Below are 23,756 nucleotides of genomic sequence, written 5' to 3' on the forward strand. Positions count from 1 at the left end.
CCGCAGTGTGTGTGTCTCACCAGTGTTTATTATATATACACGCGCTATACATTCATGGGACACACGTCAGCGGCCCTGAGGGGGCTCCACGGACCGGGCCCAGGTCGCTCCCTGCGGGGACAGCCAGTGATGTCAACAGAACACTGCTGTGTCCCACTGGGAACTCGGCACACAGAAGGCACTTGGGTAACGCAGCACCTCGGCTCCTGCGGCTACTTCAGCCAGCTCCAGTCGAAACTCTGCAAAAAGTAGCAAAAAAAAACAACTGAGTGCAGGGTGTGGCTACTGGATGTGTGTCAATCAGTAACTGCCCTTAGAAAGGATGCTGCCAGGAGTTACAGCACACCACAGCAGCAGGACTCACTCAGCCCTCTGGAGCCCATTCGAGGTTGAAAGATTGTGAAATTTCCCAAACTGATGGCCAAAGGATGAGTATTCCTCTCTCCATTGAGGAAAGGCTGAGAGAATTTGGGTTGTTCACCCTGGAGAGTCACCTAATTGTGGCTCTCCAGTGTCTGAAGGGGCCACAGGAAAGATGCAAAGAGACTATTCCCATGGGCCTAGAGTGCCAGGACAAGGGGAATGGCTTCACACTGCCAGAGGGCAGAGCTAAATGGGATGTTGGGAAGAAACATGTATCCATGCACACTGACACAGGGTGCTCAGAGAATCTGTCCCTGAATCCCTGCAAGTGGTCAAGGCCAGGCTGGATGGGGCTTGGAGCAACCTGGTACTTTTTCCTACTCAAGGAGTTCTCCACATCCCTTGGGTGTCCCCTGAAAGCCAGGTCCTGGCAGATGCACCAGCACTCACCATCATGCTGTTGAGCTCCTGCCTCATCTCCTGCAGAATGCTGCTGAAGAGCTCGAGGTAATTCACATTCTCCCTGATGACATCAGCAAAATTTTCCCTGCAGGAAGTAAAAAAGCCCTAAGGTGATGGATTTCAAGCACCAAAAGAAACACCCCCATCAAAATGTGCTGCACTGGTGGGGAGGAGGGAAAAAAAAAAGCCACAAAAAGTAAACAACCCAAAAAAGTGTAGTTTGTGCAGTGGTAGGTGGCACAGTCCTGTAGCAGTGCATGTAGCATGTGGAAGTGGCTCAGAAATAGAGAGCACAAGTTTCTGAATAGAGAATTCAACCAAATCCCTGATTTTTTTCAGACCATCAGTGACACATGAACTCCTGAAACTTGAGTGGGAAGCACAAAGCCCCTGAGATACTGAACCAGCCCTGCAGTGTCTCCTCCCCCAGCAGCCCATACCCATCTTCAGGAGCTGCCAGAGAGGACAGAGGGTGAGGAGCTGCATTCCCTGAGGAGCTCTGGGGGAGCCACGTGGCTGCTGGAGTTGAGGCTGTCCCTTCCAGGCTAGAGCTGACCAGTGATCGAGAGGAGCTCTGAGTCTGCAAGAAGGAAATTCAGAAGGATTTAGGCTTAAATGTTACCTAGGCAAGATTTCTGCTTTTACCATCTCAGACTGCCCTCTGCAGGAAAAAAAAACAACCATGGTGTGGCACTTTTTGCTGAGTTTACTTTGATGCCTCCTGCACTGGAAGGAAATGCAAACAAATAGCCCAACAGCTACTCACACAAGCAATTTTCAGCAAATGCCATATCTCCCTTTGTCTTTTTCCCTGCATCTGCATCACTGAGTTGTCAGCTTCCTTGATGTTATTTAAAGCCACTTCAATCTCAGGGAGCAGGTCAATGATCTTCTGCTTGCAGCCCAAGAGCTTGCTAGAATAAAAACCAAACACAAAGTCACTTCCCAGCACATTCTAGCAAGAAGAAAAGCCCACAGTGGGATTCAAGATACTCCAAAAAATAATGTACAAATCACTGTGGTATCTTCTTGGCTCTGTCATGCTACCACTTTTTTTCTTGAAGATTTGAATTCCAACTTCCAACAGGCAGATTTTGCCTCATTTTAATGGATGCTAACAGTCATGTTTTCAAAAATTAGGTGGAAACTCAACACAGACACAGAGGAGCAGAATGCTATGAGAAATGTGGATGGAACTTTTTGGGCTCTGACCTCCTTTGTTTTCCCTATCCTTTCCAACTCCAAAGCTCCAAATACTGCAAGTTGGATTTGTTTGGACTTTTTGTCTGCATAAAGTACCTGAGGTGCCCGAAGAGCTCCTTGAGGACTCGGTCCTGGCTCTGAACTGTCTGCACAATGATCTTCACCATGTCTGTGCTGTCACTGTAGGCATGATCTGGAAGGGCCAGCAACCACCACGTTAGTAAATCCTCACAGCATTTCCTGGGTTTCAGTTTAAACAATTAATCATGGGGTGAAAGTGTGAAACAGTCTTTAAATCATCTTCTTCCATACCTGGGGGTCGTGATTTTAATTGCTTGTACAGGTCTATGGCTCTCTGCTCCCTTTAAAAAGAAGAATATGATTCAGGCAGGTGTCAGCAGCCAGGTGACTCAAGAAAAAAACTACTGCAGTGAAGGGATGCCTTTCTGACTTCAGACACTGGACCTTCTCCTGCAGCTGGTACAGAAGCATGGCCTTAAAAACACAGGGATGCTCCTTCTCTGATGGAATCTAACACTTTCCCAAAAGCTGTCTCTCTTTATCTCCAATTTTTATGCAATTTCTTCTCAGAAAACCACACCAAGTGGAGCTTATTTTCAGTTTCAAATTTTTACATAGCTCAGCTGTGTTTTCTTTCCCCTGTATCCTTAATTATCCAATTTCATTTTGAAATTGTGATTGCACAACTGCGTGAGAAATTTTTGTCCCTGTTCTGCATTTTTTGCCTGAATTTTAGTGATATTCTGTAAATGGAAAGAGACAGCTGCATCACAAGCAAGACAACTGTGCTTCTCTTCTTCCCATTAAATAAACATTACTTCTTTCAAGGATTTCAAAAGCAGCCAAACTGAAAACTTCCAGCCTTGAACAAAATCCTCTCTGTTCTAAATCCCAGCCTGTCAGAAATAAATAGCAGTTTCCCAGCTCTGATCCTGGTCTGCAGTGGTGGAATTGTTTAAAAATAATGTTTAAGGATTTATGATCCTGATTAGTTTGAGGTGCTGCTGCAGGAGGTGGCTTCTCCTTTGCACCACTTCCTCCCCTGTGCACCAGTTCTGCAGCAACTACACAGGATGAAAAGCAACTTAGCAAAGAGGGAGGGAGGAGAATATGCCAGGAGCAGGCACATTTCCTCCCTGAACAGTCAGAGTTGTTCTGAAGAGCTGCTATAAACAGATTTAATGGCTGTTCCATCCCTCTCTTTTAGAATTGCCACTTGTGCTCTCAGCAGCAGCCTAGTAACTGCTTCCTATGTCTTCTCAAGACCAGAAATAACCATTTAGCTCTTTCAGATTTTAATACTTTAAAAAATAAATAAACTTTCCAAATATTCAAGTACTCATGAGATATTCACCTTTGGTTTGAAAATACTGAAGGTATTTAACAGGATTTTACAATGATCACCAAGTTTTCTTACTCAACAGCAAGAAAGTCACTCCTCTCCAACACAAAAGGAAATCCCCAGTTGACACCAAGATTTATCTTATTCCTGAGCTCTTATAAGATGAAATTTCATAGTTCAGTGACAGGGAAGTGTCCCACAAGTGATGGGATCTTTCCTTTCACAAGCAAAATGATCTCAAATCAGCCCTACAATACTCTGTACTCGTGGTTTGCATTTCAAAACCACCAAGGGAACCAGCAACAGGGGGAAAAAAACCTCTCAGACACTGAAATACATAAAATCCCATTGTCTGCAGTAAAAATGAGAAGCACAGAACTTACAAGCTCTCCATGACCTCTCCCTGGCGCCTTGCATATGGACTCTTCTGCAGCTCCACAATTTCTGTGTGCAGAGCCATGATCTGCTCATCCAGGTAGCCAATATCTTCAGCCTGAGGTGAAATGTGGGCACAGATCAGACTGAAGGAGAGAATCAAGGAGATAAAGATCCCCAGAACACTTGTTTGGATAATGGGCTGACTGCCTGGAGAGTTCAGGAGACAAAAAAGCTCTTTGACATAACACTGCTAGAATAATTGAGGTTTTTGTTCTCAGTGCATGGTATCACCTACAACCAAACACCTGACCACCAACACTGGCTGAGAAAAATCAGTTTCTTCATAAATCATCTTTCCATGCCTCTGGATTGCCTCCTAGACAGACTGAGCTATCCCTGTATACAGAGTGAAACATTTTCCATTCCTGAAGAAGGGGCAGGGCAGGTGGAATAACAGAACATAATTCTGATGGTCTGCCAAGTAAATATTGGGAGAGGTTCCTGGTTGTCTGGAAAAAGCCAGAGACAGCCTTGAATTATTCTGCTAGAAGCAGCCAATTTTTTATCCATTCTTCAGATAACAAAAAAGAGATTGTTTTTATTTAAAACTAATTTGCATATTTACTTGCAGCATGCCAGTGATTTATGTCTGTACTCCTCAGTGAAGTCCTGCAATTTTGAAATAGCTGCATAGCAAGTGACTGGGTTTCAGCTACAGCAATGGGAATTTCTGTGTGCCAGGAAGACTCCTGACCCATAACACCATTTCTTTTGGGCAACAAGTAACATGTCTCTGCATTCCACTTTGCTTTTTAGAGAACTGAGTCTAGTGACTTTTGCTGGTTTTTGTCCAAATCCATTCAAACTTTTTTAATGCACCTGCAATGATATTCCAGCTCCCACAGCAGGCAGGATATGAAACACTGAAGGGATACAGCAGGGACACATTAAATCCCTGTCACAATCTATCTCCCTCTCACAGAGGTAATGCAGCTTCTTTAACATATCCTACCTGTGCACACTGAGAGGCTTTCTCTTCCATTTCCTTCCAGGCTTTGAGCATCTTCTCTGAAGCTTAAGAGAAAAAAGAGTTGTTAATTCATAAAAAGACATTAAGACACAAAAATTAAGAAGACCTGAACTTTACTTATATTGGTGTAATGTGAACACAAAGAACATGATGCTGAATCTCCCAGCAGGAGTCCTGACCCAGAGATAACAGAGACAGCAAAGCTGCAACTCTGTGCCCAACCTGAACTCACACACAAACCCTTTGGTAGGATTTCACTGCTTGCAATCACTGGCCTAAAACAACCCTGAGTCTTCAAACTCCACCATTAAGCTCAACAACTGCCACTTTTGATTGAACACAGACTGTCCAAACCCAGTTCACAGTGTCTTTCCATTTTCCATCATCACCCTTCAGCCCAGTCATAATTTTTGACTCAGGTTGCATTTTTTAGCCATATATATTCATACTATGTGTAAATCTTGCTATTCTCTCCAGAACACTATTTCGTTCTGGTATGTGAAACTGCAGCTGGTGCTTTTCCATCTCTCATCCTGACAAATGGTTTCTCCTGATAACAAGCATAGCAGCTTGCCAGCACTGCCAGCAAGTGCAGCAGCTCTGTCTTCACTTAGTGCCCAGTCAGAACTCCAAATGAATCAGACTCTGAAGGAATAAACAGCAAATATTTACATCACCAGTACTATTAATGCTCCTGTTTTCTGTTCTCAGTGTAGAACAGCTGACCACCTGTCTCACTGTCACTGAAGTCTCCAAAAACATTCTGGTTTTTATCCTCCTGCCAAACTCTTCTCCTGGCTAACATACACCCAATAAAGATGCTGAGCTCCTTTACAGCATCACAGGAGATACCCAGGCAAGTCTTCCCCAATACCTACATATGCCATAAGCCATCTGGTCACTGTATCTCTCCAGGTCGAGGCGAATGCTCTGGTGGAAGAATTCCAGTTTTGCTTTCAGCTGCTGGGATGCTGACACCATGTTGTTCTTCATTTTGATCAGGTTGGCATTATACCGAAGGAGGCTGAGCCTAACAGATGGAACAAGGACAACACACATGAGCTGGAAAGCCCACCTGGACTTCAAAAAGAGGAAATTCTGTTACTCTGAGGATGACTGAGCACTAAGATAAGCTGCCCAGAGAGGTTGTGGAATCTCCACCCTTGGAGATATCTGAAAGCTGTCTGGATGTGGTCCTTTTTGAGCATGGATTGGGATGGAGGGCTTCCCGAGGTCCCCATCAACCTCACCCTGAGACTGAGTATATTCAAGTGGTTTTTGGTTATTATCAGAGTCAGGCATTACCCAGCACAATTCCTGGAGTGGAATAAGCTCCCAGCCCAAATATGTTTTATAATGTAAAGACACAGAACAGCAGAGGGCTGTAGAACTTTGGGGAACCAAAACTCCCCGAGATGCACAATTCCAGGCAAACAGAGCCTGTGCTGGCATAGCAGTGATCCCTCTGAGTGAGTGACAACTCACATGGCAGCTCTCTGTCCCTGGAAGAGCCTGCTGTAATCCTCCTTCAGCCCTATGACGTAGTGAACCGCTTCTGCCCACACCTTGCGCAGCTGAGGGATCGGCAGCTGGATTTTGCTGTCCTGGACTGAACACAGGAGAAACACAGTGCAGTGACCACTCTGGGAAAGGATAACATTCCTAATTCTTGCTCCAGGTGCCTAGGATGCAAAGTTCTGCTCAATTTCCAGGTGATGCTGCTGAAGCATGTACAAGCTTTTCAGTCACAGCTCTCCAGGTATGTGACATGAACAGGTCATGTACCCCTTGTGAGGCGTTTTGGCCAAAAAACTCTTAAAGCCCAAGGCAGCAAGTGTAGTTGCTCCATTTAATCCATTGATACTGGTCCCTGTCCTGATCTGTTGCATTTGAAAATGTCTTCAAACCTTTTATAGGTATCCTCTCATAATTCTTGATGTAGATGTTTAAGGGGAAAGATGCAGGTGCATTTCCTGACAGAGATGGGAACTGTCAGTACACTGGGGTATCAATACCCATGGTGTAAAAGCCTTAATGAGATTCACCAGACTAAAACACTCAGGACACAGGAAAACCTGAGTGACACTTAGAAGATGAGGAAAACCAGTGGAGACAGGACAAAGAAAATTAAGTCACTGCATATCTCAAGGCATTTTCTTTACATGCAGTATCCCAGCAGACGTGTCCTGTCCTGACACTACTTTCCTTTCACAGAGGTACAGAGGGTCATTCATACAGATACAGATTTATGATAAATAAACCTCCAGAGAGGTCTACTAGGGTGTGCAAAGACTGCTGTGATCTCAGGAGACAAGTAGGGGAAGCTGCAAGCAGAGAAGCAGCTTCCTAAAAACACAAACTGTTGATGCCAGGGCTCTGACATCAGGACAAGGTGTTAAGAGTGCTACAGGTTCTTAAATGGTTCTCTCTCAATCAGACAGAGCCTTTCAAGACAACACACAGGGTTTTATAAAGCAGATTTCATTTCATTTTGCATGAGAACAGCACTTCTTCAGCATACTCACCAATGTAGTTGACACAGTCAGACAGACTCCGAGAAGCAAAGGGGCCATCGTAGACAGTTTTGCTTTTATCAAACAAATAGACCATGTAGCTGTCCCAGCCCCTCTGGGAAGAAAAGAGAAGAAGATATAAGCAAGAGAAATTCCAAGCAGCTCCTATTAACCCAGTACATCATGAACTAATTGTTGTGGGCACTCTCTCTTACCAAGTGCCTTCTTTTGATAGATACTACAGAACTCTTTGCTAGCAATTAATTAAGTATTTAGGCAGAGTACAAGTACAGAAACCTGCTTACATTACCCAATAAAAGATCTTTAGAGTTACTACATTATCTTCCTTAAGATTTTAAATTCCCTGAGAGCATGAAAGACATGAACAGAATCATCCTTACCACACCATCAATAACACACTGGGAAGCAGGTTTCCGAGGGTCCAGGCAAATCCCTGTTTCCAACAGCAGCTCCTGATTTCCAGTGCTTATCCCAGTTTCAAACTCAATGCGATTCTGAAGGGAATGAAGGCTCTCCTCAGGATGCAAAAGGAAGGACACAATCTTGGCAGAGGTCATGTTTAGGATGTGTACTATCTGTAAAAAGAGGATGAGTAGATTATAAATCCTTGGATATCAAAGGCACACAGGCCACAGGGTCAGAATGAGAGCATCATTTGGTTTTAATAATCACAATAATAAATTGAGGAGTAATGCCCCACATAAAATACTCAGAGCCTGGCCCTTTAACTTTTAATGTCAGAGAAAACAACAATCCAACACCCTTCACAAGCCCTGCTGCAGCTTAATTACATCAAAAGAATTGAGACAAAATTATCCTCCTTTTTATACACAGGCTTGCCTTGGCTAGTCTGAGTCCAGCAAAGCTCAAGTAATTATTTGAAGAGGAAAAATCAAGTGAATGTCACTTCTGTTCTACTACAGGCATTATTACCATAGTACATGAATACACCTGGAGGTCACAGCATCAACAGTGAAGTCTGGGAAAACTGCTATTAGCAAATATTAAATCCTTATTTGATCCTGGTGAGCCCTTTCCAAGATAAAAAACAGTAATACAGGTCATCCTTCTACTTCAAATGTAAAGATTTTTATTGCAGGAGATGTTTTGTCTTCCAGTGTGTACTGGACAGGCTGTATATGCACTCACTTCCTGATATCAAGAAAAACAATTCCTCCTGACCCTGGAAGCTGGATGATGCCAGGATTACAGCTTTGCTCCACTGAGCACACCCTCTGTCCTCTGGGATGCTTCCAGAAGGCCTTTAAACCCAGCAATAGCCCCCACTCACCTTCAGATTCAGTATGTGATCCATTATTAGGAAACACTTGGGGCGACTGGTCTCAGGATCTGAACCTCCACCCCTCTGCTGTGGATCCCAATTCAGCATCAGCTGCAACCAGTTTTCCATGGGTTCTACAATCAAACTAAAGCAGAAGGGCTGTAAGAAAGGGGAGGCCTTCACCAGGCTGAAACAGCTCTGACCATATTTGCAAGCAATGGGCACAAGAGAGCCCAAAATACCCAAAAAAGAGCTACTGACTACAGGTTATCCCTAAACAGCAACCAGCAGCTTGCCAGGAGCTTGAAACACTCTGGAGAAAGAAGGAGCTCTCAGTGCTTGGGATAAAGAAGGAAGAGCCCTCAGTTTAGAGCTGTGATGAGCACACACCTACCTGCAGAGGCTGTGAGGCTGAGGCAGGTGGGTGCTGAAACGAACCTCCCCGTTCATCTCTTCAGAGGCAAAGATGTGCTTTGGGTCCTTCTTCTTGATTTTTTCATGCCTGGAAAAATCAAATTCTTTGTGTGTATACTGAGGAGTGCTACTTTTGTAAGGGAGAAAGCAAAGACAGCAAAAAAGTGCCAGCATCCAGCAGCTTTAGAAAACAAACACCTTTCAGGACAAAGATGCCCTTTTCAATTCACCCAGAACATTCCCATGTGGAAGAGAGGAGCCCTTCCAAATAACTCTGTCCCTGGGAAGATTTACCTCTTCTCTTGTTCTAGCAGAAACACAAGCTTCCCATTTTTTTTTTTCTGTTTCAGAACCACCATTTTAAAAACCAAGCAAACACACACTCCAGGCACAGCAAGACAAGCAGAAACCTCCACATGCTGGTTAAGTCTTTCAGCAGTTTTAAGCATTAGAACTTCCAAGTACTTCTTCCAGAACAAGTGTCTTACCAGGCAAATGGCTGTAGATTATGTAGGAAAGGCCTAAATCCTGCAATGCATTCAAACACCATTGTCCCAAAGCTCCAGTAATCAACAGTAACTGAGTAGGATTTGTTCTCAAAGAGCTCTGGAGCCTAAAAATAATCACAAAAAGACACTTTGCTGCACTTCTGCAGAGACAAAACTGCATCCAGGTATGTCTCCCTGAGACAGGACACACTTGGGACAGGTCCCCAGGATCTGCATTTTTGGAGATTTCAGCCCTTGGCAGTGCCAAGCCACAGCTGCCCTGCCCCAGTGCTGGCAACACTAGAAAAAGTCTTACCAGATATTGCAATGTTCCAACAAATGAAGTGCATAAACTTCCTTGATCCAGATCCTTTGCATATCCCAGGTCTATTATTTTGTGAACAATCTGCAAACAGTTTGAACAGTTCATCAGAAGAGCAAATGCTGAGGAAAAAAACACCAAACAACCCAAAATCTGCTCAGTGACAGCCACAGAATATTCTCAAGAGATAAGCCAGAATGGAAATTCTGGAGAAAGCCCATGGCAAAGCTTCTGTGTTGAAGCTTTTAGTAAATGTACAGTTGAGTTTTCAGTCCAGTTCAATGTGACAACTTCCAGAAATGACAGTGGAAACACACTGACCACATGACTTACCTTCCCACCTTCGTCCTGAAGAACAATATTTTCAGGCTTTAAATCTCTGTGTATAATTCTGTTCTCATGCAAATACTGAATACCAGATCCTGAAAGACATGGGTTTGTTTTCACAGAAAATAAAATTCACATTGATTAAAAGTACATCTGATAAAAACCTAATACTAGGGGGCAAGTTCCCAGCCTTCCACAATTTTCCTCCACTCACTTCTACATTTAACAGCTTCCAAACCTGTGTTTCTTCTCCACTGCATTTTCACATCTTTGCAAAGACATGCCAAAGACACTCAACATATTATGAAAAAAACAAAAACAAAACAACATTCTGGAAGGGAAACAAGGATAAAGGAATTCAGCTGGAAGTCCTCTTGAGCACTGAAAGGACAGAAGTCCAGGCCAGTATTTTAAAATACTTTCTCATTGCTAAAACTAGCTCTTCCTACAAGCAATGGCAGGTTACCTGAAAGAGAATTAAGAAAACAAGGAGCTTTCCTGGAAAATCTTTTTTTTTAGAGAAGTCCAGGCATGCCCTTTATCAGACAGCTCTTCCTTCCCATGGTATCCAAAATACCAGGTACTTCCCAATGAGCCTGGTTTTTTTTCAATACCCTGCACATTTTAGTTCCCTTTTCATGGTCAGCTGAAAAAGGCAAATGCCACTACACTTAAAAAAGAAAAAAAACAAACACAAAAAAAAACCCCAACAAAAAACCAAATAAAAAGAAAGCACTAACTACATACCAATGTCACTAAGCAGAGAAAGGATTTGACTTTCCTTCAGCCCACAGCAGTTTTCTGGTTTGTTTAACAACTACAAAAAAGCAAAAGGTGTTCAGACCCACACTTGCAACAGTTAGCAGCAAAAACCAACATTTTCCATCCCCTGTTGAAACTACCCAGCAAACAGCACAGCTCAAGGATCATTCCAGCTGAATGAGGCTTTGTGCAATAAAATCATGGCCAAGAAGATAAACAAAATGAAAATTCAGAAAGCAAAGGGGTAGGAGACAAAGGCAGGGGCACAGGAAGGCAAGGGAGGCTCCCCCCCAGGACTGTCATAATGAGCTGTCAATAAAAGCAGCCTCAGCAATTTCTGACTTTTATTGCACTCAAGACTTTTAGAGATGACTGAGATGCTACAGCCCTTATCATGGATTTACAAAGAGAAATTAATATTAATTAATTAATTAATAGTGAATTAATATTAATTAATAGTGAAGTGAAACACAAATGGTGCCAAACAAGAAAGATTTAAAGAACACAATCAGAAATTAAAAAAAAAGAAAAAAAAATTTTTCCTTTAAGAAACAAAGCAGTACAGAACAGCAGGTGGAATGAAGCATGTTACTTCCTAAATTGTATCCATACCTAAGAATTCATCAGAAATGAAGTGAGCAAGCACTGCACTGTAAGTAGAGCTAATTTCTCAGCCAGTCTCTAATCTACCTTCAGGGAGTTTCCAAACTTTTACTGCAATACCACAGCCAGATGTCTCTGAGAATGTGACCAGATGTGTGTCTGCATCTGGGAGATGCTTTTTCATATATCCCCCTTCTTTTACTGCAACTTAAGCCTTAAGTGTGCCTCTCAGACTGTTTTGAACAACTCAAAACCATATAATGAGATGAGGTTACTGCATTCACCAGCTGCTCACATTCCCCTGGCTGTTTAACACCAGTAACAAACACTACAGAAATATGAGTTTCCTGGTCATGTAGATGAGGTGATTCCTAAGCAAAGCCTGATATGACAGGGATTTGCTGCTTCACCCCCACACAAGTTGCTTCCTGAATCCAGCTGTAATGGAAAGGGAGCATCAACTCTATCAGGTCACAAAGCCACTGCCTGGGGAGCTACTGAAAGGCTCCTTTATTTTTGGGTGTTGCCCGTGTGCAGATTGACAGTAAAGGCTCAGAATCCCTGGAGGCCCCAGTCCAGCACTAACAGGCTCATTCCCTGTGCTGAGAGCAATGTAACACTGGATACACGACTCCAAACCAGTCACTCTGAACAGATGGAGCACAGCAGCAAACAAGCCAAACATGCTGGGTGTCAGCAGCTGCACTAATGCTAAAGCAGCTCCAGGAAAGGACACACTGTGCCAGGATAAGAGTATCTGCCCTTGGGCTGCCCTCTGGTTTCAAAAACAAGCCTCGTTTCCCACATGTGATTTTTTCTCACCCTACACTTACTTCCTTACACCTGTACCCAAAAATCAAAGCAGCACAGAGCAGACTGGTTGCAGGAGCAGCACTAACACACCTTGTTTGGGTTAGAGTTTTTACTGGAAGCCAAGCAGGCGTTACCTTGCGGAGGTCACCCCCCGAGCAATACTCCATGGCCAGGAGAGGAACGTCGTTAACCAGGAAGTTCATCTCCTCTGGAACTTCACAGGCTTTGACCACGTTGGGATGGTTCAGCCTAGGCACAGAGAGCTGGATGAAAACTCTCTTGGGAGAATGAGAAACAGATTGCAGAGCAATCATGATTTATGTGCCAGGGACAGCTTCTGTTTCCCACAGGAATCCCTGCACACTTGTCAACTGGTACCTACCAGTACCCAAATGCATTAAAATCCATACCTTGGGAATACACAAACAAGTAATGAGTAGAAACCATGTCTCAAAGCCAAGTACAGGGCTTTGATGATGGGGATCCAGACTCAAGTTCTGAATTCTTGCACAGTCCTGGCAGTTACATGTGTGTGTGTGCATATGTGCTGCTGTATACAGGAACAGACTCTCCCTGGCCCAAGTGTTTCACAAGAATCCCTTAATGGCTGTGTAACTGCAGCAGGCAGGTGAAAGCCACATTCAGAGGGAAAAATGAACCTCTGCAGCTGAATTCAAACAGCTGCTTCCTGGCTGTCTCTAATACATGCTGCTCTTGGGAATAAATGACATATCCAGAAGGAAATGAAGGCAAATTAATTCTCTCTACATCTTCCAAAGCCTCTGGATGCCAATGCAAGAGCAGCTTGTGCCTCAGTGGCTCTTTTCAGCAACCAAATCAGACATAGCCAAGCCTTGACTTGCAAATTCTTGTTCCCTGCAAGTGGTTTTCCCCCCATATCATGGCACACAGGGAGCAGGTGAGGGTAACAAAGCAACAGCAGGAGCTCAGAAAAGCCCTGAACAGCAGGGTCACTGCAGGCCTTGGGGAGGACAACTCAGAGCATCCCACAATGGGACAGAGGATGTCCTGCTCCAGGATCTCTCTCTCGGGAGCAGTTCTGTGAGACCCCAACACCCAGAGGCAGCCCCCACATCCATGAGACCAAAGCTGTCCAGCCTTGTTTCACCTACTGGAGAAAGAGGGTGGGCAGCACAGAGCATGGACTTTCTCACAAGCAAGTGTAAGGAGAATTTATTCTTTACATTCGGCAGAGTAACAGAAAAAAAGCAATTCCAGGATCCCTTGGTTGCTAAATCAAAAACAAAGGTACCGCAGGGTATGGGAACACGTGGGTGTTCCCAAGTCACAACATCAAAACAACCCACAGGGCGGTGTAAGTTTGGAGGAATTTTGGATGAGTGAACAGCCCAGGCAGCACAACAGGGCAGGGGGCATGGGGATCCCGAGCTCCCAAGCCAAGGCATGAGCTGGGACATTGGGATGGAAGAAATCAGCACAGAGCATGACAGGTAACAAGCGGTTCGGGGACTGATCCCCGGCTGTCCCCACTCCCAAGCTGGCTCAGCAGACAAGTCACCAGCTGTCCCCACAACACGGTCCCGTCTCCCCAGCCGTTCCAGGGGCTGACATCCCGCACTCCCCTCTCCCGGCCAGTCCAGGGACAGACCCCGGCTGTCCCCTCTCCCTGTCTGTGCGGTGCCACCGGGCCGAGCCGAGTCGAGCCGAGCCGTGCCGGCCCGCCCGCACTCACTTCTTCATGATGTCGATCTCGTGACACCAGCGGTCCTTGTTCTTGACGCTGAGCTCCAGCCGGCACGACTTGATGGCCACGCGGTCGCCCGAGTCCTGCGGGACACAGCGCCGTCAGCCGCCCCGGCCCGGCCGTGCCCTCCCCGCCGCCCGGCCCGGCCCCACCTGGTGCTGGTACAGGCACACGTTGCCGAAGCCGCCGGTGCCCAGGCGGTCGCGCATCTCCCAGGGCCCGCAGCCGCCGGCCGGGTGCCCGCGCAGCGCCGCCCCGGCGGGGGCCCGCTCGCCGGCGGCGGGCGCGGGGGGGCCGGCCCGCTCCATGGCTCAGCCGCTCGCTCCGGCACTCCGCCTTTATTGCCGCGTCACCGCCCGGCGCCGCCCGCGCCCGCCCGGGGCCGCCGCCGGCAGCGCCGCCTCAGTCCCGGAGGGAGAAGTCGAATGGCTCGAACTCTTGGCGGAAGGCGCGGGCCTGCGCCGCCTCCTCGGGCCGCTGGGCGGCGCACTGCCGCCAGTCCGCGCGATCCGGCTGCGCCAGCAGCGCCTCGCTCGCCAGCACCTCCCTGCAACGACAGCGCCGTGACGTCACCGCGCTGTCATAATGACGTCACTGTAACGTCACGGTGGGGGCGGGACCGGCACGCACCTGCCGAACTGCAGCGGGAAGCGGCCGCGGATGCGGTGGAACAGCTTCTCCCCCGTGTCCAGCTCCACGTAGAAGTACGGCGTCCCCGGCTGAGCCACCTGCGCGTGGGGAATCACAGAACCACAGAATCAGCTCGGCTGCAAAGCACCTCTGAGAGCATCAAGGCCAACACAGGACCGATCACCACCTTGCTAACTAGAGCATGGCAGTTAACAAGTTAACAGTCTGTACCCTAAACACCCCAAGGACTGCTGACTCCACCACCTCCCGGGGCAGCGCCTTCCTAAACACCCTTCTGGTGCATAAAGGTGGGAAGAGACATTGAGCAAAGCTACCAGGTGACAGCCAGACCCTCTTCCCAGCTGTCCCCATGCCATGGTCCTCTCTCCTGGGAGGAAACTTGGAAAAATAACCCACAAACTGCCTGAGTCAGTGCCTGACCTCAAACAATACCTTCCATGGGAGGAAGGAGCAGTGGGTCACTTCCTGCTCAGTTCACCCATGATGTTTTGTGGTGTTAATTCTGCTGTGAGTGATTAAATGAGAACCAGGCAGGAATGATGAGGTCATTCCTAACCTCATCTAGGTCACCCCAGCCTAGCACTGCACATTTTTAGAGGAAGAAGGCATGCTCACATTTCTCAGGTGAAAAATCATCTGTTGTTCACAGGAACTTCTCCCAGAGCAGAACACCTCTGGCACATCCCCAAATCAAGCCCATGAAGTTCTGCTTCCTACAGCTTAACCCCACCCCACAGTGACCTCAGAGGGGAACAGAACAGCAGGACAGAGGGGAAGTGGAGAAATGTGGCCCCATACTTGCGCGATATCCGAGTGCTCGGGGATTTCTAACAGCTCAATCTGCTGCTCCTGTGCTTGTGTAATGAAGGCCTCCTTGATGTCTTCAGAAGTACAGAGGTCCAGTGGGACAGGAATCACCTGGAGAGGGAGGACATTGCCATAAAAGAAAACGAGACAATCCATTTGCAGAAAGTCATCAATCCATCACTGGAGCTCGTGAGCTCCTCAGTATAGCTCAGCCTCATCACACAAGACAGGTGAGCACCCATCTCTACAGGCTTAAACTTATGAGACTTTTTTTCCTGTAGGAGCTGGACAGAGAGCTGAAAACTCAAAGCTTGGAAGTTCTCAGCACAGTCCCCTCCTTTCTCATCTCTGTGGTAGTTCTGCTACAGTTCTGATACATTTACAGACCTGCCACACACAGCAACCACCAGGATAAACCCCGAAATTACTCTTTCAATTCATCTGCAGTTTATATTCAGTGCAAATTTATGTTTTCCCATGGTGACACCCAAACCATACCTGTAGCTGCAGATGCTGACTCCTATAGTTTCTTTCAAATAAGACATATCTCTTTCCCTTGCTTCTGAAAAATTCCTTTAGGGCAGCCTTGTACTTGGTCACTTCTTCCAGCACCTCTGAAGACAAGTCCACCACTGACTGATAGTGCCCAATTGGCAAAATCAGGACATGGTCAGGTGACAAACCCCCTTTGGCCAGGGCAAGGTAGCACTAGAGTGAAACACAACACACCAGTTACTCACTGTGCTGTAGGAATTTACTCTCTGACTACTCATTCTGAGTAGCTCCCAGCCTCAGGAACAGGAGAGTCTTCTATGCTGCTTATTAGAGATTGTTTATTAGCTATTTTATTTGCATTTATTTTTATACTGAATTTACTAATTAGAATTAATTACTGAATTTATTAATCACTAGAGGAATGAGAAAGAGCCAAAAGTCTAACAAAGGGACCCAAAAAAAAGTATCTTTTGAATGCCAGAGAATGCCTTGTCTGCAGGGAAGCTGCTTAGTGAACTTTTCCACTGAGGCATGAATTTCTTATTCTGACACAGAAATCCACTTAAAATTTTAAACTAAGCCTGTGGACAAACCTGTCCCTGTAAGTGGATTATGCTATACAGGAGCAGTAACTTTTGGCAAAGTGCATAAAACAACGATGGACTGAGCTTCAAAGTCAACATCTCAAAATCTTGGAGATGCCTTCTTTTTCATCTCTATACAATAAAACTGTAACCAGCCATCCCAGAGAGATCTGGCACTGGTGCATCCAGCTGTCCAAGCAGGTCCTAGGTCACTTCCAGCTGGAAAAATTTTGCCAGATGGTAACAGAGGGCTGGCACAGCAAAAAGTATTTTGGCACTGGAATCCAGCTCTGCTACTGGAACTAACCTGGACCACGCTTCACTTTAAGAGTTTATGTGTTTGTAGAGGAGATGCAAAGAAACTGAAAGCAAAACCAAGAGCCAACTGCAAATAAAGTTTTAGTTTTAAATTTAAAACTGGAGATTGGTATTTTGTTTTGCCATGTCTTTGCATGATTCTGACCTAGCACAGCCCATGCTGCAGATACTTACATGTGTGCCAATACTGACAACCAAGTGCTTCTCCACCTCTGGGCTGGCCAGGCAGAACCAGCAGGGCCCTGTGGGCTGAGCTTTGTTGGGAAAGAAAACAAGGATTAGCAAAAGGGATATTTGTCAGGATACAGACAATCTGCTAGTCTCCAGCCACCCTTTACAGTTTATGAAGTGCTGAATGTATCACAAGGACACAGTTCTGGCCAGGGAAATTCCAGCAAGAGAGGAGGAGGTGGCAGTCACACCTGCCATTCTCCTAGAATGCCATAACCTAATGAAAGAGGAGTTTAGTAGTTCCAGGAGTCAGTAGTTACAGCTTACTAATAAGAAAAGAATTTAAGCACACAAATCAAAATGAGGCAAAATTACTGCACAGGTAAAGACAAGAGCAGATGCTGTCAAACACACTTGCCAGTTCTCGCCTATCCAGCACACCCAAAACACATGGATTTACACCCAAACTATGACAGCTGAGCTGAGCTGAGCTTTTTGGAAGTGCCATGTCTGGTTCAGAGGGTAAAATGCCATCAGCCCAACCATAACTACCATGGACCCAAAGAGATTTGAAACTACGCTCTTGACCCTTCTTACACCTACTGCAGCCAATCTTCCCTTGCGACCCTTCATCCTCCTGCATTCCCCCAGCAGCTGGCAGTGACAGAGCTCTCTGGCCAGCTGACACCTACAGCTCAACAGCTTGAGGAACAACTTGGAGTGACATGGTCCATGCAATGCCTCAAGGGAAGAGCTCAGGAAAAAGCATCCTCACACTTACGGGGTTTCTTGGCTTGCTTAGGTTGGGAGTCCCCTCTCTCTTTCCCATCTGAGGGACGTTTCTTTCCCTGATGCTTGTTCAGGTCAAAGAAAAACTGACAAGCTGGTTCTTCCTGTTTAAGAAATGAAAAGTGAACAGGATGTTCAGTTAGAAGTGCATCATGGAAAGTGACAGGATATACAAGAATTTGATTTTTTCCTGAAGAGCTGTGAATTGCTTTTGAAAAGAAGCAATACCACAGAATCCTTGAAGCTGGAAAAGCCCTCCCAGCCCATGGAGCCCAAGCTGTGCCCAGTGCCCACCTTGTCCCCAGCCCAGAGCACTGAGTGCCACCTCTAGCCCTTTCTGGGATGGGCACTACCTCCAGGGATGGGCACCCCAAAACTCTCTGGGCAGCCCCAGCCAAGGCCTGAGCTCCCTTTCCAGGTAGACATGCCTTCTGAATATCCTGGAACAGAATGACCTGTTCTCCTAGAAATGCAGCAGACACTGCCTCAGGGAAAAACTTCTGAGAGAGCTGCCCCAAATCATTATGTTCTCCTATTCAACCTTATGCTAAACATTCAGAATTGCCTGGTTTTATGGATTATTCAAATATTTTTATTTGCCAGCCAGTGCCAAAAGAATGGCTTTATTTCTTAGAGATGTGACAGACTCACAAGAGGTTGAAAACATTTGACTGAGTTACACCATATAGCCAAATGCCATTAGAAGGCTTTAATGCTAAAGAGGAAAAAATTCTGTCCCCTTATTTCTTACAGTCCTCCTTTAAGAAGTGAAAGGCCACAATAAGGTCTGCCTGGAACCTTCTCCAGGCTGAACACCCCCAGCTCTCCCAGCCCATCTCCACAGCAGAGTTTTGGACAGAGACATCCCAAAGGGAGAGCCAAGCAGTGTTGTGGGCTCAGAGAGTGCACAGGAATGCAGAGGTGGAGGAGCACAGGGCAGTACCTCTGCAGAGAGTGGAGCTTTGCTCTTGGGAGCCTCCTTCCTCAGTTTCCGGTAGGGATTTTCAGTGACGTCCTGAGGCTGCTTCACCAGCTCTGCAGGGTCCATTGAGCTCATGGGCACGATGCTGAAGGCATAGAGGTACTGCAACAAACACAGGGGCTCAGGGACAAGCAGCATGGCTGCACCTCTGAGGAGATCATTTATGAACCAAAACACCCACAACTGCTCTGCACTCTGCTCTACACCACTCTGCACATCAGTGTTTGTGCCAAGGCAGGGCATGGAAAAACACACTCCCTGTGCCACTGTCCCACCCAGGAGTTTATGGAGTGTATCTTTGATCCCTACCCATTTCCAGGCCTCCTTTCTGGCCTTTTTTGTTACCAGGCCTGGATCCTCTGCATTCTTAATTACCAATCAATATTCTTAACTTTCTTAAGGGGAGAAGAGAAACCTCATGCCAGAAGTTCATTATTTTCAGTGGTTGTATCTCAGAACAATGTGCAGCCCTACTCTTCTGACATAACAGGCAAATGATACCTATGGCTCAAGTGAACAAATGCTTCCACTTCAGCCAAGCTTTTAAGTGCCTGATGTCACTCTCTAACTGGTCTCACTGCCCTATTATTGTACTTGAGGAAAGAAGAGACTCAAAGGTGTGAATACCTTTTTCTTGCTTGTATTGCCAACATCAGCAAGTGCAATAAACCTGGTCACGTGCTGTGGGGGCTCCTGCAGCACCATGTGATTCCTGTAAGGAAGCAAAACCTGGCTGTACTGGCACAAGGTATTGAAAGGACAGTGGGAGAGCCCCTGTCTGCCATGAAAATACTCAGACAGCACACCAATCCTCCCCTGTTCCTTAAAAACTGAACCCTTACTTGAAAATAAATGTGATTTCACATGATTTTACAAACCTGTAAGGAAGTCTTTCATAATAGGCTTTCTCCAGGGCAGCAAAATGGTACCTTGGCTTGAGACTTGCAGCTAGATCTGACACTAACTTGGAGCCACACTTCTTGGTATCTATTTCACCCTACAAAACACAAACCAAGCTTTATTTAAACCTCTCAAAGAGCAGGGAGAAGAAAGGTTTCATATACTTCTCTATACACCCCAGTGAATACATTCCCAGAAAATTCATGCCAAGGGAAGTCAAACATAGAACATACTAAACAACCACAGAAAATGCCCATGGCAACTTCTGAGATCTGATTTTTCTTTTTAAGCCAGAACATCCCAACAAGTTGTTTCTCTACAGCCCCCAAGGGCAGCAGGGCTGGTTATTATACTGTGAGGGAAGGTTCCTCATGCATTTAAACTAAGGATTGCATCTCTTTTTGGATGTTGAAAGAAACAAACTGAGAGGAAACAAAAAATGTTCTTTTGCTATGTGTGTGGTATTGATGTCCATACAGGTTTCAAATAATCTAAAAATTAGTTCTCCTGAGGAACATTAACACAAGTTAATGAAGTCTCACAAATCCCCCTCCCTTCAGTCCTTCTCTGAAGAAGCAGAACATCTGCTCTCCCTGTTTTCACTGCCAGCTTTCTCAGGCACTCAGAGAGGGTGAACTGCCAGAGCAAGCAGAAATCCCCAGGAACAGAAGACTCACGGCGCTGTTGGCGAAGGTCCCCACGTCCCTGGGCCAGGGGGATGTCAGCAGTATATCCACACCCCTGAAGTTTGGGGTGGAGAGCAGGGACGCTTTCAGCTCGGCCGCGTCCTTGGCGCTGAAGCAGTGCGCGGGCGCCGGCTGCTGCTGCGCCTCGGTGCCGCTCAGGTAGGCGATCTGCAGCCCCGAGCAGCCGCTGTACACACCCCTGCGGCCTGCAGCGACACACAGCCCTGAGCTGGCAGCTCCTGCTCACTGCCCAGGGAATGCCCTGCCACAGGCAGCAGCAGCCCTGACCGGCTGTCGCTGCAGCCATCCTCGCAGGCAGCTCATTTTCTGTGCCACAGCTCAAAACGGAGCTCTTCGGACAAGCCCCGGGCTTCCCCCTCCTCCCTGCCACCTTGCTTCCCAAAAACTCATCCACAGCAATATGAAATCTCAGCAAAAATAGCCAAATGACTCTACTTTGTTACAGTTTTGGCCTGGTGGCAATTCTGGAAAGAAACTTTTTTTCATTTCCTTTCCTACACTTTGCTTGTGACCTCTGCTACTCCAGTACAGCCACACAACCAAATCACATTCAAACCTTCTCCTACAGAGACAGGCAAGCTCTGGGAATAATATACCCTCAAAGAACAGGCTCTTGCAACCACTTGGTCAGCAAGTTCAGTATCAGAGAAATGAAAGAAAAAACAAATCAATAAAGCAGGGTACACTTTCATATTTTACACAGATTGTACCAACATCAAGCTCAACTCCAGTTTGAACCACAGGATAAAAACTGCTACTTAAAACTCCCAGAAACAGGAAGGTGTTAAAGTGGGGATATAAGAATGCTCATGAAAGCCCCAACAGGCAAAGGCAGCTCCCTGACCCCAAATCCCCTGCAGCCTTACCCAGGTAAGTGATGTTCTCAGCTAACTCACAGCCGCTGACGTCTGGGAAATAGCTCAGGGTGTCCTCGTTGTTGGCACCAAGCACGTAGGTTGGGATTGGAGCTGAGGGAGAAAACCTCGAGCATTCAGTGAGCTTTCATTCCAGTGCACCAGCCCACACAGCCCAGGAATCACAGCAGGAAACCCCATCCAGTCAGACCCTCCACCACACTTTGGGAGCAATGAGCACAGAACAAGAAACCTTCCAGCAGAGTGAGTCCCCAGGCTGGCATTCTCACAGCTGCAGGTGATGAACAACCTCTGCTCCACCCACATCACCCTCCCCTGCTTGTGTAAGATTAGCTCCATAATTCTGCACAGCCCTAAAGCCAGGGCTGCTCCAAACAAACTCATCTTTCCTTCCTGGGTGGGTTTTCCCTGCTGCAGTAAAACTGCTTTAACACCACAGTGCCCAGCTGTGGCTCCTGAATTCCAAGATGGCTCCACCCTCCTCCCTTACCTTTCTTGGCTCCTGTGCGGTACTCTGCCCATTCTGCCTCGGAAGTAGAGCCAAAGAAATTCCCGACGCACAGAAGCATCTAAAAACACCAGATAAAGCTGGAGTTGCCGTTTCACCACAGACAGAACACACACAAAGGCTTTGCTTGCACCACTTCAGCAGCATTTGGTTAGCTGAAGCGAACCGAGCAGAAAGAGGAGGGTCGCTGCCGCGGAGGGACGGGACAGCAACACCCACCGAGCACCGCCGGCACAACTCCCGCACAGGAACCCCACCCCGGGCCAGCTCCGGCCTCGTCCGTCTCGGAACGGGAATGGGAACCGCCTCCCCCACAAACCCCACAAGCCTTACATCGAAGCGGCCGCTCTTGGCCTGGATGGCGCGCACCCGCCCGAAGATCGCCTCCAGCCGTCCCTCCACGTCGCCACACGCCAGCCTACGGGACACCGCGCGGAAAAAGCGGCCGACACGGCATGGTCAGGTCCGGCCCCTGTCCCCATCCCGTGTCCCTACCCCTGTCCCGCCCCGTCTCACTCACACGCGCAGCGGTGTCCCCGCCATCACGAAGATGCTCGACCCGAACCTCCCGCCACTTCCGGGTGCGCCGCTCAAAGCGCTCCGCCACTTCCGGGTGCGCTGCCCAAATCGCTCCGCCGGTTGCCGGGTGGGCGGTGCCTGAAGCTGCACACAACGAGCCGGAATCGCCGGGAGCTTTAAATCCCCGTGTCCGCAGGAAATCGCGGATATTCTCTGCGCGTGTTGTTTTTATCCTGGTGTGTTAGCGCTCCAGTCAGTGCTGGCACTAAGTTTGGAAAACCCCTGAAGTAGAAGAGGTAATCGGGTAAAAGAGGGATCGTTGTCTCAGAAGTGACTGAAATAATCACTGCACGTGACTATTTACACCGATAAATTATTATAATATTTATTATATATGTTAATGTATGTAAATACTATATTTCAATATACATTTATAATTATGACGCTGAGGTGTACCAAAACAAACACTTTATCAAGCTGTAAACACCAGCCAAGCTCTCCAGTATTTAACAGCTTTTATGATATTTTGTTATAATGCCTTATAAATAAACGATACCTTACGAATAGCTTTTATAGGGGATTTTTAAATCAAATGTTTATATATTTTTATTAAGGTTTTAACAATGTTACCATGTGAATTTTGTAACCAGGAGATGAAATATGAATCGATGCTGTTGGGGTATGTTCCTTCTGTGGTATTGGGACTGAACCGTTCAATTAAAAAACGTTTCAATAGCAGGCACCAGAAATGTAAAGTAATTTCTGCATCTGGCCCGAATGAACCACAAATAATAATGGAATAGTTTGGGTGGGAAGGGAGCTTAAAGCCCCTTGCCATTTGCAGAGACTCCTTCCACTGTCCCAGGCTGCTCCAGCCCCATTCAGCCTGGCCTTGGACACTGCCAGGGCTCCCGGGGCGGCCACAGCTGCTCTGGGCACCCTGTGCCAGGGCCTCATCGCTCCCAAAAGCCAGCCAAGCCGGTTGTTTACCGGCGGGAAGCGGGAAGCCGAGTCCTTTTCATTTATTTTACCGACGGTAACCGGACCAAAGCGCTCGCGCGCCCACCGGCGGCTCCAGCGCGTCCCCCAACGCGCCCCGAGGGGCCGGGCTGCGCCCCGCTCCTGCCTCGCTGCCGGCGCCATCCCATCAACTCCAGCAGGCCATGGACGCCACCCGAAGGAGAATTCCCCGCCATGCCGAGCAGTCCAAAGAGCGGAGAGGCGGCCGCCCCTCAGCTTCCCTCCGACATGGCCCGCCCTGTACCCCCCCGCCGGGGCGTCGCCACCGCACCGTCACCGCCTCCCCTAAGCAGCGGCACCGCCCTTCAGCCTCTTCTGACTTTGGCGGCTCCTCCACCGCCTCCCCTCAGCGGCGCCGCC

At 47.2% G+C, this 23,756-nt stretch overlaps 2 protein-coding genes across 2 annotated transcripts; both read right to left on the reverse strand.

Annotated features, from left to right (window-relative positions):
- Positions 1-9: 9 nt before the first annotated feature.
- On the reverse strand, positions 10-14,378 carry CHUK (component of inhibitor of nuclear factor kappa B kinase complex; the record flags this gene model as incomplete). The annotated part of the gene is made up of 21 exons (XM_079312000.1): positions 10-239; positions 814-910; positions 1,266-1,405; positions 1,592-1,739; positions 2,125-2,221; positions 2,341-2,390; positions 3,775-3,884; positions 4,782-4,843; positions 5,678-5,829; positions 6,285-6,408; positions 7,325-7,427; positions 7,714-7,908; positions 8,625-8,760; positions 9,010-9,117; positions 9,518-9,642; positions 9,834-9,923; positions 10,173-10,261; positions 10,914-10,983; positions 12,479-12,593; positions 14,059-14,153; positions 14,223-14,378. 21 exons carry the CDS (start codon positions 14,376-14,378, stop codon positions 213-215), a joined length of 2,289 nt encoding a protein of 762 aa, XP_079168126.1. The 3' UTR covers positions 10-212.
- Positions 14,379-14,472: 94 nt separating this feature from the next.
- On the reverse strand, positions 14,473-23,752 carry CWF19L1 (CWF19 like cell cycle control factor 1; the record flags this gene model as incomplete). Its single annotated transcript, XM_079312010.1, has 15 exons — positions 23,641-23,752; positions 22,378-22,641; positions 22,191-22,275; positions 21,840-21,918; positions 21,341-21,442; positions 20,445-20,659; positions 19,746-19,864; positions 19,495-19,579; positions 18,829-18,969; positions 17,878-17,989; positions 17,100-17,179; positions 16,027-16,236; positions 15,520-15,639; positions 14,701-14,798; positions 14,473-14,617 (listed from the first exon to the last, which is right to left on the reverse strand). Exons 2-15 carry the CDS (start codon positions 22,398-22,400, stop codon positions 14,473-14,475), a joined length of 1,614 nt encoding a protein of 537 aa, XP_079168136.1. The 5' UTR covers positions 22,401-22,641; positions 23,641-23,752.
- Positions 23,753-23,756: the final 4 nt, after the last annotated feature.

This window comes from Erithacus rubecula (genome assembly GCF_903797595.1).
Source record: "Erithacus rubecula genome assembly, chromosome: 9".
Lineage (NCBI taxonomy): Eukaryota > Metazoa > Chordata > Aves > Passeriformes > Muscicapidae > Erithacus > Erithacus rubecula.